This window comes from Ursus americanus, chromosome 31 (genome assembly GCF_024610735.1).
Source record: "Ursus americanus isolate L20-20 chromosome 31, mUrsAme1.1.p, whole genome shotgun sequence".
Lineage (NCBI taxonomy): Eukaryota > Metazoa > Chordata > Mammalia > Carnivora > Ursidae > Ursus > Ursus americanus.
The window spans coordinates 21479615-21497032 of NC_142157.1; the positions used below are offsets into that span (position 1 = coordinate 21479615).

Here is a 17418-nt window from a genome sequence, read left to right on the forward strand (position 1 = left end):
GAAAGAAATCAAAGAATTAAATAAATGGAAAAATAGTCCATGTTCATGAATGTCTACAGCAGCTTTATTCATAATCACCAAAACTTGGAAGCAAACATGATGTCCTTCAGTGAAGGGATAAACTAAGGTACACAGAACAATGAAATATTTTTCAGTGCTAAAAAAAAAAAAAATGAAGAAGCCATGAAAAGACACGGAAACTTTAGAGCCACACTACTAAGCGAAAGGAGCCAATCTGAAAAGCTAGATAACGCATGTTTCTAACCATGTAACATTCTAGAAAAGGCAAAATTATGGAGACAGTTAAAAAAAAAAAAAAATCAGTGGTTACCAGGGGTTGGAGGGAGGACGAGATGAACAGGTGGAGCACAGAGGATTTGCCAGGCAGTGAAACTACTCTGTACAGAATCGTAGACACACGTTACTATATATTTGTCAAAACCCTTATACGATACAACACCAAGAGTGAATGCTAATGTAATCTATGGACTTTGGGCGATGATGATGGGTATCTGTGGTTAATAGACTGTAACAAATATACCACTCTGGTGCAGAATGCTGATAGTTGGGGAGGCTGTGCATATGTGGCGACAGGAGGGATACAGGAAATCTCTGTACCTTCTGCTTAATTTTTCTGTGACTCTAAAACTACTCTAAAATATAAAGTCCATTTTTTAAAAATTAATAAAGGAATTAAGCAACTGTGTGAATGCTGATACCTGCTGTGCAGAAAAGAGTTAATAGAGAGAACTGACCAGTATCCTTTAAAAGGCCTGTTTACACATTGCCTGGTGAATAGGAACTTGGATTTAGGGAGAGTTCTCACCATTCTCAGAACTGAGAAGACTGGTTCCCTATGTCTAAACTGTTTGTACAGACAATATAGTTTATACTGAATACCTGCTTTCCTTCTGGGAGTCTGAAGTTCGGGTGTGTGTCAAGCAGAATACGCCTACAAGATCAGCTCCCAAGAAAAACCCCAAGCACTGAGTCTAATGAATGTCCCTGGATGCAACATTCCACACGTGTTGCCCACAACTCACTGCTGGGGGAATTAAGCATGTCTTATTTGGAAGACATTAAGCATGTCTTCACTGGAAGAGGAGCCAAGGAAGCTTATGCCTGGTATTCCCAGACTTCACCCATGTGCCCTTTCACTTTGCTGATTGCATTTTGGGTCCCTTCACTGTAATAAATCATAGCTGTGACTATAACTGAGTCCTGTAAGTCCTAGTAAATCCTAGAACTGGGAAGGTGGGAGGGTGGTCCTGAGGTCCCACCCACCCCCATCAAATACCTGCCCTCTCAGAAATTATCCTATATCACCCCTCACCTTCATTTGTACCTTCACCCTCAGAGAGATTACAGGACTCTTCTCTGGGGATTCCAGGTCAGCCCAAGAGGAAACACCTTAAAGATAACATAGTGACATGGAGGGATAGAGAGAAGTTCCACAGTAAATGGCATACCACATCAACTTACGAAGTTCAACCAATAAGACCTAACCACATGATCATAGCTTCCAAAGGGCTTTCTATTTCTCTAATTCAAGGATTATCAGCTATCTGAGAAAATCTTCTAACATAGAAGATAAAGGAAAAGACAAAACAGACAAATACAGCAAAAAAGAAAACAGAGTAAGGCAAGTTAGAAAAAACAAGAGCCTAGGTAGGAGGCAAAAACTTCAAAAGAAATCACTATTATCTTCTGAAACAAAAGCTATACAGAAGTAGAAGGTAACCTGTCTTGACTGGAAGACTGTAACTCAAAGAACAGCATCACCATGATCCCCACTAACATTTTCATTTTTTTAAACCTGAGGTGGGTTGGGGATAGGAGGCCTGATCCATAACAAGATTCTCACCTGTAAGGGTTGGTCTTGGTGAAGACAGTGAAATTCCTGCTCCCTACTTCCCTTCAAAGCCCTGTTGCCTGGTTCAACAGACAATGATACGCATTTCCCCATTTTGATCTGGTACTGAGAGCTGGAGATTTAAAGCAGAAAATAGCAAGCAGCCAGTTCTGTCCAAACTCTATGTAGGCTAATAATTCCTGGTTCATAGCAGAGCCCCAAGAGATAGAGCAACACCTACCAATTAGTCATTGCCACTCGAGAATTAAAGTATCTAATAAGGTGATGACAGTGGGTGATAACCAATGAGTAGTGGGTACCTATGCCTAGTCATCCTACCATCTTGTATTCCCACAAATTCCTTGTATAAGAATACAAATATCCAAGACATCTAAGATCTTGGAAAGGCGACTTATTTGCAGGAAATAATAAAATTTGGACAGATATTCAATAAAATGGAGTAAGTTTCTAATCTATGCCAGGCCCCATCTGAAGTAGATTAGACTCTAAAAAAAGAAATGAAACCAGCAGATAGAGACCTAAATAGATGATAGAAAAAATGTTACAGAAAAAAATGGAAAGCCTGAAGCAAGCTGAAAAAAAAAAGGTAAAGACCTGGGGGGAAAGAAAAAGAGAATTAAGAAAGGTTTCTTGATATACTTAGAAACTAAGAAGAGAACAGGATTAATAATAAACTCGTTTATTTCTTTTAAGTAGTGAGTATACAGTAGGGTATAATAAAGAATAAAGTTATGAAAACAAGTATAACAAAGAATCTAGGCTGGCTACAATAGAGACTACTTTGTAAAAGGTGGGAACCACTCAAAAACCTAAAATACAAGATGAGGTGTTTGTATTAAATCAAAAAACAGAGAACCAAGAGAATTTCCAGCAAGGAAATAATCTAATCAGAACTGGACTTTCAGAAAGGGGGGAAAAGCAAACAAACAAACAAACAAAACAATCTACTGCCCATATGTGAAAATGGTTTGCATGAGGGAAAAGAAGAAAACATAATGAGAAACTAACATTACTCTTGAAACTAAACGGGTTACTTAGAAAGCAAATGTTGAAATGTTATTTAATTTCATTCAGGCTGCAGGGTGTACCAAAAGGATAACTGAGTCAAATTTACCTGTCATTGTTCAAGCTTCCATAATAAACTATAAATCCCTTGAAAATAATAACAATTTCTACTTTGGGCAATTCTTTCAATATTCATGCTCTCAGCCTAAATACTAAATACTAAATAAATACTAAACCCACTCATGTAATCACAGTATGAATCCATATAACTCACAGAAACACATACACCTTTAATAGCATCTACTTCAGTGATTCTCAAATTTTACTTTTCAGTGTGAAAAACCCTCTACAATGCAACTGTGATACTACCCATCTGGAGTTGCTGCTGTTCACAGGTTAAGGGCACAGAACTACACAAGTTTCCCCACTTTAAAAACACAAGCAACAACTTCTGGGGTTCCCAGGTGACATGAACTTCTGACCAACTGGCTAAAAAATCAGGGGTTTCCATTATCCCCTCATGTTCATTAATTCACTGTAACAACGCACAGAACTCAGAAAAGCATTATAATTACAATTTTATTACAAAAGATACAAATCTGAACCAGCCAATGAAGAGATGCATAGTTATTAAGGTCTGGGACAATCCCAAACCCAAAGCTTCTGTGCCCTCAGGACGCATCATCCTCTGCGTACATCAATGTATATCGCCAGCCAGGAGACTCAACCAAGGTTTGGTGTCTAGAATTTTTATTGGCATTTCATTATGAAGGTATGATCGGCTACCTCCTGGAACTCAATCTCCAGGCCTCCTACCCATCCCTGGAGGTCTGGCTAATATCATATGACTGAAAGTCCCAACCATCTAATCACAAGGCTAAGGCCTTCTAGAGTGACCAGCTTCCACGCTGAATCATCTCATTAGAATAAATTAAAATATTGTCCAAGGAGCCCTTCTTGAATAAGATGCTCCTATCACTCAAGAAATTCCAAAGATTTAGAATGGGATAGACCGGTGATGGGTAGTAAGGAGGGCACATATTGCATGGTGCACTGGGTGTTATACACAACTAATGAATCATCGAGCCTTACATCGAAAACCGGGGATGTACTGTATGGTGACTAACATAATATAATAAAAAATCGTTATTAATAAAAAAAAAAAAAAAAAAAAAAAAAGAAATTCCAAAGATTTAGAGGCTCCCTCTCAGGAAACAGGGATTAAGACCAGTCACACACTATATTTTTCAATACTCTGTTTTATAAGAAAAGTTTACCTTCAAAGAAACTCAATATGTAAACCAAATCCAAGTGGAACTGCTCTAATTGAGGAGTCTCAGAGCTCTACCTCATAGACCCTCAGCCCTTACAAAGCCAAAGAAAAGTGAGTGAGTCATCCTGATCAATATCCTCTGGTCTAACATTTACTTCATCTTAGAAAAGGAAAGCAAGTCATTACTTTAATCTGATAGTGTATTTAAATAATTAATTCATCATCTTTACTGACTGGTAGCCAAGCAGCCCTTTTAAAAACATAGTGCATTTTTGTAAAAAAAAACAACAACAACAACAACAACAAACCACTTAAAACTTGAAATCTATCACCTTCTTAAAAAATATAATTGCTAAGCTTATTAAAACTTAACTTACTAAAAGTCAATAGTTTACTAGAAATGATATGCTTACGTCTGATCAAATATAAACTGACTATTCCAGTAGCTAAGTATGATCTTACAGTTCCTGAATAAAGGTGTAGCCAGGAGTGTATGGTACAGTCATCAGCAGGTACGCTGAACACTCATGAACTACCTTTTTCACTCTGATATATAAACAGGATCAGTATCTGACTCAAACTTATGTACATCAGAAATGCAACCCATTTCCAAACTCTACAACTATTCGGATTATTTATTGATCCTCCCTTAAGATCAATAAGAGCAGTAGCACAATTCTCAGTTACAAAACAAGTATTTTTTAAATTGCAATAAAAACTATTAGTAACAATTCAGCATGGTTTTATGAGTAGCAAAGTCAAAACTATTTTCTAAGACAAAAACAGGTTGTAGGGAAGGTAAAAGTGAAGCAAGAAAAGAGACTTGCTTCTAAAGAATTCAAAACTTCACAACCATTCATTTTATCCTCAGATTATCCTTACTCTAATACAGACAAAGCTCATTTTATTGCGCTTCACTTCATTGCACTTTGCAGATACTGTGTTGTTTACAGATTGAAGGTTTGTGGCAACCTTGCTTCGAGCAAGTCTGTTGGCACCATTTTTCCATGTGCCCCATTTTGATAATTCTTGCATTATTTCAAACTCTTTCATTACTATTATATTTGTTATGGTGATCTGTGATCAGTGATTATGATTTGCTAAAAGCTCAGATGATGGTGAGCATTTTTTAGCAATGTTTTTAATTAAGGCATGTGCATTATTTGTTAGACATGATGCTATTGCACACTTAATAGACTACAATATGATATAAACATAACTTTTATATACACCAGGAACAAGAAAATTCATTTGACTCACTTTATTGAGATGTTCACTTTATTATAGTGGCCTGTAACCCAGCCCACAATACTTTCAAGGTGTGCCTGTATACAAAGACCAGTGATCTTTGATTTTGCAATTGTAACTGTTTTGGAGCATCACAAATTGCACCCATATTAAGACAATGAACTTAATACACACAGTGTGTGTGTTCTGACGTCCACTGGCCATTCCCTATCTCTCTCCCTCTCCTTGGGCCTCCCTATATTCTCTGGGATACAACAATATATTAAAATTAGGCCAACATTGTAACTCTACAATGGCCTCTATGTGTTCAAGTGAAAAGACACATGTGTCTTTAAATCAAAAGCTAGAAATGATGAAACTTAGTGAGGAAGGCATGTCAAAAGCGGAGATAGGCCAAAAGCTCGGTCTGTTGAACCAAACAGTTAACCAAGTTGTGAATGCAAAGGGAAAGTTTTTGAAGGAAATTAAAAGTGATACTCCAGTGAACACACAAAAGATAAGAAAATGAAGCAGCTTTATTGCCAATATGGAGAAAAGTCTGAGTGGTCTGGAGAGATGATCAAATCAGCCAAAACATTCCCTTAAACCAAAGTCTCATCCAGAGCAAGGTCCTAACTCTCTTCAATTCTATGAAGGCTGAAAAAGGTAAGGAAGATACAGAAGAAAAGTTTGAAGCTAGCAGAGGCTGAATCACAAGGTTTAAGAAAAGAAGCCATGTCTGTAAGACAAAAGTGCAAGGTGAAGCAGCAAGTGCTGATGTAGAAGCTGCAGCAAGTTCTCCAGAAGATCTAGCTCAGATCATTACTGAGGGTGGCTACACCAAACAACAGATTTTCAACATAGACAAAACTGCCTTATAGTGGCAAAAGATGCCAACTAGGACTTTCATAGCTAGAGAGAAGTCAAAGATTGACTTCAAAGCTTTGAAAGATAGGGATGATCCTCTTGTTAGGGGCTAATGCAGCTGGTGACTTTAAGTTGAAGCCAATGCTCATTTATCATTACAAAAATCCTAGGGCCCTTAAGCATTATGATAAATCTACTGTGCCTTTGCTCTATATATGGAATAAAGCCTGGAAGACAGTGCATCTGTTTACGACATCGTTTACTGAATAGTTTAGCCCACTGTTGAGACCTACTGCTCAGAAAAACAGATATTCCTTTCAAAAATATAACTGCTCACTGACAATGCACCTGACCACCCAAAAGCTCTGACAGACATGTACAATGAGATTAATGTTGTTTCCAGGTCTGTTAACACCACATTCATTCTGCAGCACGTGGATCAAGGAGTCATTTTGACTTTCAAGTCTTATTATTTAAGAAATACATTTCCTGTGGCACTGGGTGGCTCAGTCGGTTGAGTGTCTGACTTTGGCTCAGGTCGTGATTTCGGGGTCCTGGCACTGAGCCCTGAGTTGGGCTCCGTGCTCAGCAGGGATCTGCTTGTCCCTTTCCCTCTGTCCCTAACCCCCCTCATGCCCTCTCTCTCTCTCAAATAAGTAAAATTGAAAATATATATATATATATATATATATAGCTATAAGGCTATAGCTGCCATAGATATGAATTCCTCTGATGGATCTGGGCAAAGTAAACTGAAAACCTGGAAAGGATTCACCGTTCTAGATGCCAGTAAGAACATTCACAATACGTGGGAAGGTCAAAAGATCAACCTGAATAGAAGTTTGGAAGAAGGTGATTCCAGCCATCATGGATGACTTTGAGGGGATCAAGACTTCAGTGGAGGAAGTAACTGCAGATGAGGTGGAAACAGCAAGAGAACTAGAATCAGAAGTGGAGCCTGAAGATGTGGCTGAACTGTTGCAATTTCATAATAAAATATGAACCGATGAGGAGTTGCTTCTTATGAATAAGCAAAGACAGTGGTTTCTCGAGGTGGAATCTACTAGAAGATGCTGTGAAAACTGTTGAAATGCGACAAAGGGTTTGCCTATTACATAAACTTAGTTGATAAAGCAGCAGCAGAGTTTGAGAGGATTGATTCCAATTTTGAAATAAGTTCTACTATGGGTAAAATGCTGTCAAACAGCATTGCATGCTACCAACAAATAGTTCAATGCAAGGAAGAGCCAATCGATGTGGCAAACTTCGCTGCTGTTTTCTTTTAAGAAATTGCCACTGCCACCCCAATCTTCAGCAACCACCACCCTGATCAGTCAGTAGCTATCATCAAGGTAAGACCCTCTGCTAGCAAAAAGATTATCACTTAATGAAAGCTCAGATGATGGTTAGCATTTTTTAAGCAATAAAGTATTTTTTAACTAAGGCATATACTTTTTTTTAGACAAAATGCTATTGCATATTTAACAAGCTACTGTATAATGTAAACGTAACTTTTATATGCACTGGGAAACAAAATTCATTTGACTCTCTTTACTGCAATATTTGCTTTACTGCGGTGATCTGAAACAGAATGAGCAAGATCTCCCAGGTATGCCTATACTCAAAAGGAGAAGATTAAGAAATCTGCCTAGCAATATCCAGAAAAACATAATGCAGAGCCTCATTTGAATTTCAACAGTCTTCGCAATGAATTGGAGAACTTTTTCTGATAAGCAGCTACTTTTGATTTTCTCAATTTATAACTGTCAAAGATTTGGGGAGGTGAGAAATGCTGACAGGATGACTGCCCATCATGTTCTGGCTATAGGGGGAGAAAAAGGTCAATCAGCTTAGAGATGTAACAGTTCATCAAAAATGACTAATGGAGAAAGCAAGTCTTAAATTATTATCTTTTTGAGATTATGGTTATCAATTTTTCCAAAATGTTTCATCTAATGTTCCTATCCCCCTGACCACCAGAAACTGTACTTACAAAGAAAAACAATCTGAAGCTCTACTAACCAGAAAGGAAGTAGGCGTCAAAGGAACAGCATGGAAGCATCTCAGAGAAAAGCACCAAATAGAAATGAAAGCCTAAAAAGCTATACAAGGAATACTTTACAGGAGAAGTAAAATCAAAACAGAAGAAACAATGAGTACAATTTCTTAACCCAATGGTCATTAGACTTTTAACAGACCTGTATTCTAAAATTTTCACATTTCTCCCCTGAGCATGTGTTCATAGCAACTGATTCCACCCCTTAGAATCTGAGTAGCCTCTACAGGCTCCATAGGTATTTCTAACTTTATTATAAGAGACGCTAAAATGTTTCCATTGCTTACTACACACCAAATACTGTGTTAAGTGCTTTATATGCATCATATCCTTAAAACAACCCTAATCAAGACTAATGAAGAGAAGGCTATGTCAGGCCAGAGGATCCACACCTAAAATAGTAGTATAAAACCAACAAGGAAATATGCCTTGAGAAACATAGTGGAAGGTAAGGCTGAAAGGGTAAAAAAGGAGCTAAGTGCTAAAAGGTCTTACATGCCATGCTGTAAAGTTCAAATTCCTGTGAAAGCTGTAGATTCACTGAAATGCTTTAATCAGAGGAGATATATGGTTATATTACCTTTCAGAAATATGATCAGCCACCTAGAAAATGACTGGGGACAGACTGGAGGCAGGGATAACAGAGGCTACTGTACTAATCCAAGAGTTCAGGGATCTAAGCCTGCCCTAGCAGCGGCAATGAAATTAAAAAGGATGGGAGGCATGAATTGAGGAAAAATAAATGTGGATTCAAGAGCTTATTAGGAAGATAAAGCATAGAGACTATAGCAACACCAAATCCTTGAGGGCACGTTCAGTGTGCCTGGCACATAGACGACAGTATGTGTCTGTTGTCTGGAATGTAGAAAACTACAACTACAGAAGTCAAGAATGACTCCTAGAATCTTGACATGTGTGACTAAAATGAAGTACCAGTAATCAGAAGAGAGGAAAAGCATACTTGAGAAAAGTTTGAATATGATTTTGAACATTAATCTGAAGCATATTCATCTCCAAAAAAGAATTAGAATGTCATGTGTTTTTATAAGTATTTTTCATAGCAACTCCGTGGGGTAGACATTTTAATCCCTATTTACGAAAGTGAACTTAGATGGCTTCTGTACTTGCCCATACTCTGCCCATTTACTAACAGCAAATGCCACACGTGCAATTTAAACCCAAAGCCCAAAGTCTTTCCATCACACCATACTCTAGGAGAATAAATGTAGCATTAACATTTATGAAAATTAAACTGGCTATGGTTTATAATACTGAAGAGACTAGAAAAATAGACTAAAAACATGGCCAAGTCTATAGGATACGAACAGGTCCAAAGTACTCTGATTAGGAATGCAAAAAAATACTATTACAAAAGCAAAGATATGATGATTTAGCAGAGGCAGGGTAATGATTCAAAGATACCCCTAGGGTTTCAAATCAGGATAACTAGAACACTGTAAAATTACCATATAATCAAAGTAGAACTAGACTGGAAACTAGGTTCAGTTTTCTGATAGATTGATTTCTAGGTGATAACACCAAAAAGATACAAGACTGGAGATGCCAAAAAAAAAAATCAGTATTTATTATTTGATAAATACTTATTGAGTACTTACTGTGTATCAGATAGTGTCCCTATGTATTACAGATAGAAATGAAAAGCTCTCATCCTGTGGAGTTTATACTCCATACAGAAGACAATCAATCCATCAACTAATGTCAGGTAGTTGAGTACCATAAAGAAAAATGAAATAGAACAAGGAAACAGAGTGAGGGAGTAAAAATGGATTTTTTTTTTACAGTAGGTAATTAGGGAAAGCCTCTCTTAGAAACTCATTTGAACAGTCTTGAATGATGTAATGGACATCAAGATCTTCAAATGCCCAGGGGAAGAACACTGCAAGAAAAGAAGACAGCAAAGAGATAAAGGCAGGAATGACCTTTGAGTGTTCAGACCCAAGAAGCTTAGAATGAGAGAGTCTGGAGGTCAAAATCATATCAGAGACACAAGAAGGGGCCTATTTATAAACCATGATAAGGAATTTGCATTTCCCTGTAAGTGGGATGGGAAGCTACTGGAGGTTTCTGAACAGGTAAGTGATATTATCTAAGATTTTTAAAAGATCATTGACCTTTGTATATAAGAATTGACTATAGGGTGCAAGCGTGTAGCCCAACTATAAACCTCTTGCCACAGTCTAAGAAAGAGATATCAATGACTGGAGGAAGATAACAGAGGTAAGGTAAGGAGAAGTGCCGAAATTCTGGATATATTTTTAAAGTAGAACCAAAAGATCTTACTGATAGAATGGATGTGGAATGTGAAAAAAGAAAAAACCATGATAACTCCTAGACATCAGAGATGAGTGACAGGAAATAGCGATGGTGCCATCTAAATGAAATAGGCAAGGATGAAGAAATGAAGACGTTTAGTTAAGAAAACTAAGAACCATTTATCACTATATCCCATATTAAAGATAAGGAAACTGAGGCACAGTGTCACTGCTGATAAGCAGCAAAGTTAGGAAATGAATTCAAGCAGTATAGCTCCAGAGTCTGAATTCTTAACAATAAACTAAACTGCCTAGTAAGACAGCAAGGGGAAAAATGTCAAAAGAATTTCTAGAACTGAGCCTGAGGCTTGGTTCAACATTTGGAAGCCACAAAAAGGAGAGGCCAAAAAGACCAAAAAGGAGCTAAGAAGAAAATCAGAAAAAGTTTGGTGTCCCGGAAAATAAGTGAATGAAGTATATCAAAGAGGAAAGCAAAGAGATCAACAGAGAAATAGACTAGGAACTGACCATTAGATTTGGCAAGATGGAAGTCACTAGGGACTTTGAAATAAAAACTTGATGGAATAAGCTATCATTATAATTCAAGTTGAACTGAGCAAGAAATACAACATCCAAAATGAGATTCATGTATTCAAAAAATGTTTGCTGAATGTCTTATTAGTGGTCTACATGCTTGGATATAGTATTGAGCAAAATCCCTCTCCTCATAGAGTTCACATTCTAAGAACACATTTCAGCATTTCTTACAGGAAAGAGCTATGGCCAGTATTTTGCCTCTTTGTATAAAATGTTACATTATATAAATGTGTGAATTACTGATTCACCAATTCAGTTTATGAATAAAACCAGAGACAGTTAATTTTGAAGAAATATAAATGTATACAATGTTAAGTGATAATTAAATCAAGTGACTTATAACTACTTTAATGTCACATACTCATTGATGGACAAAGTGAGAAGGAATATTGTTAAATTTATTCTATTCTAAGTATATTTTATATACTTTACTAGTAAAAAAAAATTAACATGGGAGTCTATTGGACTCTTTCCAAGTATTATTTACTGGGAGTCTCTGACAGGTCTCCTCAGGATAACCTTTCGTATTTTCATATATGGATCATGAGAAGCGAATTGATGCAAACACCAGAACCTGACTAACTTTAAAAGGTAAGCTTTCCTGGAGCAAAAGAATGTCCTTAACAGGTGGCGCCTGGGTGGCTCAGTCGTTAAGCATCTGCCTTTGGCTCAGGGCCTGATCCTAAGGTCCTGGAACTGAGCCCCGCATCAGGCTCCCTGCTCTGCTGGGAGCCTGCTTCTTCCTCTCCCACTCCCCCTGCTTGTGTTCCCTCTCTGGCTGGCTGTCTCTCTCTCTCAAATAAATAAATAAAATCTTAAAAAAAATAAAGAATGTCCTTACAGTTAAGGAGCTTACTGTTTAGCAGGCTCAAGTGAGACAGTCTCAATTAAACAAACATTTATTAGGCACCTGCTATGTAGCAACTAATAAAATAATTAAGGAGCATAATACAGGATATAACTATCTTTAATACCAAATAATTTGGTAAAGACAAAGTGTTGCAAGAGTTTGGAAAAGGGGGAAGATTACAGTGGGCTAAAAGAGTGGTCTGGGAGCTATTTTGTGCCCCCAGGGGACATTTAGTAATGTCTGATAACTTTTAGAATCATGGGGGGCAGCACTGGTAGAGGTCAGGCAGGCTGCTAAACACCCTTTATTGCACAGGATAGACCTCCATAACAAAGATATTTATCTCGTCCGAAATGTCAATAGTGTCACTACTGAGAAATCCTAGGCTAGAGTAATCAGGAAATGATTCAATAACGAGCTGGACTGAGTTGGCGTTTAATCATGAGCACATGTAGGTACATGTAGAAATGTACAAGAAATAAATTAGAAGTGAAAGTATAAAAGCTGAAAGAGCCTATGTTTGAACTGACTGGTGTAGGTACTGGGAAAGAGTTTGACATTAAGAAATTTATTTAAACCCAATGGAAATGTGTGTTTAAAAGTCAGCAGGATATAAAAGTGAAGGTAGCTGGAAACTAGATTATATACGGCCATGAGAACTAGATAAAAGTTCTGGAAACAGAAGTAGGTATTAAGAAATTGTTTTACTTTGAGCATTTGCCCTAGAAATTACTGTAATGTTATGAAACTGCTTGAGAGCAGTAACCATGTCTTATTCATCACTCTCTTATGTCACTGAGACAGTGTCCTATAAATACAGATCTTTCTAAACTTATGATGGGGTCAGGTCTTAATAAACCCATAGTAAGTTGAAAATATCCTAAGTCCAAAATGCATTTAATCACCTAACCTACATCACGGCGTAGCCAGCCTACCTTCAGTGTGCTCAGAAAACTTACTTTAGCCTACAGTTGGGCTAAATCATCTAACACAAGGTCTATTTTATAACAAAATGTTGAATATCTCATATAATTTACTGCATATTATACTGAAAATGAAAAACAGAATGGTTGTACGGGTGCAGAATGGTCTAAGTATATTGGTAGTTTACCCTCGTGGTTGCGTGGCTGACTGCAAGCTGCAGGTGGGTGCCACTGCCTAGCATCACGAGACAATCATACTGACCGCATATGGCTTTCCCGGGAAAAGAGCCAAATTCAAAATGCAAAGTACAGTTTCTACTGAATGCATATCCCTTTCGCACCATACTAAAGTTGAAAAATCGTTAAGTCGAACTATTGAGTCGGGGACCATCTGTATTGTGTGCTAAGTGCTTCTTGAATTAAACGCAATTTTCCAATTGTTTATTAAGTATTATTGTCTATGTCTAAAGTTCCATCCATTGCTGATTCAGGCCATGCATTTAAACTAGAACCAAAAATAGCCATCGGTTAGCAGGTGACTACTATATAAAGGCACTATAGTGGGCCCTTTACACATATTATTTCACTGAATCACAAACACAATGTATTTTTCCACTCTTTAAAGATGTGCACTCTGGGACTCAAAGAGCTTCAGTGACTTGCCCATGATTTCACTATGAGCTAGGCAGTGGCCGAGATGAGACTGGACCCTTTTCTAGTATTAACCCAAACCTCCAAGCCTCAGTGGCATGCTCTAAGGAAGAGTTAAAAAGCAAAAATCAACACCTGCCATTTGCAATTAAATTATACAAAATAACAAAAAGCAATTCCATAAGGGTGTCCTTATATTTCTTTACCACAGTAATTAGTCATGGCATTTGGCTTGCTTTCATTCCATACTTGTGTGCCAAAGTACTCCCTAAATGCAATCAAATCACCCCAAAATTCTACTCCAGGAAACTCAAAGTCTTGTAACTATTACGCTCAGACCAGGAGCGGGGGGGGGGGGGGGAGCTAACCTGTTGAATTGGTATGCTCAGTACCCAAAACCAATGATTCAGAAAAAAAAAAACAAAAAAAAGGTATTTCAAAACCAAAACAAATCAGCATTCTCAGATTTAAGGTCCTCTCCCACACTTCATAAAGTACTGAGACATAGCCTAAAGAATGCAGCACAATGGCTCAGGTCCTGAATTCGGTTTCAGTTGTTGCCAAGTATTCCATTTTCATCTCTCCCAACGTTTTTGAGAATCTACCCTTAGCCAGAAGCTCTCTCCGCCCGTTACATTTACACACATACACACACAGAGATTTTAAAATCCCCTAAGGAAGCTCACCTAAAACATTCTCCTAGTTCCAAACGTTTAAAATTTATCCAGGAAAACACTTTATTGGAGGGCTTATAATCCTACTCTAGGTAACATACTGCTCAGCTCTCAACTCCCTTCTTCCAGAAGCACTGTCCCAGCACCAGATGCTACACCAGCCGTTCCTCGGAGGCCCTCACATCAACCCCCTAAAGCAGTTCTTTGGAAACCCACAGCCCTAGTCTAAGGCCCGCTTCGCAGGCTGAGTCCCATTTCTTTCAAAAAAAGATAAGCCAAGCCCCCAACCTCCTCCAAACTCTTCAGGAAGGAGCCTCAGGAAAGGGGAAGCACTCAGCCTCGGCCAGGGGATCGGGAACGCACGCAGGGAGCGGGCAGGGTGGGCTTGCACTCCGGTGCGGGGTCGACCGGGAGCGGCAAAAGCACTTACCAACATCCTGATCGAAGGGATTGGTGGCAAACAGAGGCATCTCCGCTGCGTGCCCAGGTGTCCGCAGGGACTCCCCCTCGACACCACGGGAGTCAGAGAGCGACGCAGGAAACAAGCCTCCTCAGGCAAAAACAGCAACACAGACGCACTCCTCAGGGTTGGCGACAGCTCCACCTCTCACCTACCCTCAGCAACCGCGGCAGCGGCGGCGGCGGCGGCAACAGCGAAGGCGCAGACAAGGTCCCCCGCGTGGAGCCTGTCGGGAACCTGGGCGACCTCGGCGCTGCCTGCTCAGAACCTGCCGGACACCTGCCCAGCCAGAACAGGCCCCACCAAAGCGCCCCCTCTGCCTGACTCCTCTTGTGATCGGTCATACCGGAGGGCGGGAGTAATGCCTGATTTTTCTGCTTTTGCGTTGGCCAGGAGTCTCCGGAGGACGGGGTCCTCCAGGCGCGCCGAAGCCGACTACCGAGCCCAGGCGTGAATCAGAGACTGAGAAAGAAAAAGGGTCGCGTGAGGGTTGCTTGAGACCCCGTGCTCGCCCCTCACTCCGTCGGTTGTCATAAATCTGTAGTCCCTGTTGAGGGGGATGGAAACTCCTTCGTTGGGGGTCATCTAAGTTAAAAAGCCGTGGGTTCAGTTGCTGCCCGAGGTGACAAGAAACTTGTTTGGATGAAGTCATGTGAGCTGAACGGATTGGCCCGAGTCCTTAAAGAGGGGAGTGTCAGGGCGCGCGGCTCCCTCGGAGAGGCTGAGGTAACGCTGGCACCTTCCCGAGAGTCCCTGAACGCCTGGCTTCTGAATCTCTGTCGAAAGCACTTCTAGCTGGGCGTTGTCACCACTGACTGTGCAGTCACTAAGCAGTTGTGATGATTGGAAAATAAGTTTCACACACCAAGAATGTCTGCGATAGCCCCCTCCCCCCAAGACCGAGCAAAAAACAAAACAAAACTGCAAATGGAGCTAGAAACTGATGAGGGATTCCTAATAACATAAAATGTTTATGTTGTGATTTTATTTATAAGTATTTAACAAATTATGCCCATGTCATGTAGAAATTTTCAGGAGCACTTAGAGGTTTTGTGTCCCGCTTGGAACTAAGTAAGAGAGTCTTGCGCATAAATTGGAATTATGTAAATGATATCTAAATTAGAGCCCTTACAAATTAGCATGTGAACAATTATTTACAACTTGTCAAGGACAGGATTAGTATACAAAGAGTGCTTACAAAAATCCATTAAAAATGAAATCTTATTCCTAAAAGTGAACAATGCAAATTAAAGTAGCATTCAAGTACCTTTTTGTCTGACAGGAATTAAAATGGGATGTGAAGAATCATACACTCAGGTTGTTAAGCGAAGTTTAAATTATGTAGTTTTAGTAAGGGAAATATCTGAAAGGTCTGTTACAAAAGTTTTTGCAAATGTGAATACCTTTGGACGCACCAGTTCTTTTTGGAATTTATTATAAAGACATTCTTTAAGAACATAGACAATGATATTCATGGCAACGTTGTTTATAATATCAAAGCATCATTACGCATTAAAATGTCCAATATTAAAAGGTTATATAAATTACTTCACCTCGTGGTACCTCAATTTTTCATCTGTGAGAAACAGGAATAATAATAGGGTTGTGAGGATCAAACAGATGAATATAAACCAAGCCCTTAAGGCCTTAAGTTTATAGTAAGCAACAAATAAGTGTAAGAAATTGTTATAATTTATATTGGTCAAGTAAATTATAGTACCCATACCCACAATGTAAAAATTCCACAGCTGTAAAAGGTGATTATATAGATCTATATTTTCATAAAAAGACATCTAAATACTTAATATCTGGTAAAATTTGGGATGACTTTTTGTCCTTTATGCATTTTATGTTTTCCAGATATTTTAATAATGAGCCTATATTTCTTTCAGAAGCAGAGTTAAAACACAAAAGTGGAAAACATGTGCAATGTTAGCATCACCAGTTCTTAACCTTTTTAGGAGCCAAAGCCAAAAGCTTGTTTGTGTTTCATATAACAAGTATAAAATTCTTCTAAAATATCACTATTGCTATGAGAAGCAGAACATTCTCTCTCAAAAACTGATTCTTGATGACTGGGCTGACAGAATCAAGTGACGACTTGTCCATCTTAAGTTCTTGAGCAGTGTCGGGGGCACATTATCATTATTACCCTGGATCAAAGCCACATATTTATGAAAATGCATATGGATGTGCTTTGTGCTTCAGTAAGGAGAACAAATTATTCTGTTGCCGGCAATATGCCAGTGATCAAATAGTTCAAGCCTTGATCATCGATATGTAAAAGCAATGGGAATAGTGAGGGAATTACTCTTGGTAGCATTATCCATGTCTTTTAACCTAAAGAATTACTTTAGCTATTTGGGGCCTTTATGGTTAATATACTATAAATAATAAATATTTTTAAATGTAGAACTTCTAATATTATTGTTATGTTTAACATAAAAACCAAATATGAGAAGTGAAATGGGTTTGTATTTTGAGGTTAGCTTTCTGTTGTTATCCCTTAAAACACAAATTGCAGGAGTTGCACTTTTTTTTTTAAGATTTTATTTGTTTATTTGAGAGAGAGAGAGTGAGAAGAGCACAACAGCTGGATGAGGGGCAGAAGGAGAAGAAGTACATTCCCACTGAAGAGGAAGCGCAATATGGCTCAATCCCGGGACTCCAGAACCCTGACCTGAGCCAA

At 38.7% G+C, this 17418-nt stretch overlaps 1 protein-coding gene across 1 annotated transcript in view; it reads right to left on the bottom strand.

The window, feature by feature from the left end:
- Positions 1–14934, bottom strand: part of STAM (signal transducing adaptor molecule) — a 102576-nt gene extending 87642 nt beyond the window's left edge. Inside the window, exon 1 of the mRNA XM_045787591.2 lies at positions 14700–14934. Within this exon, the coding sequence (XP_045643547.1) occupies positions 14700–14739 (40 nt within the window). The 5' untranslated portion in view covers positions 14740–14934. The remainder of the gene's footprint in view (positions 1–14699) is intronic.
- Between the last annotated feature and the right edge of the window lie 2484 nt (positions 14935–17418).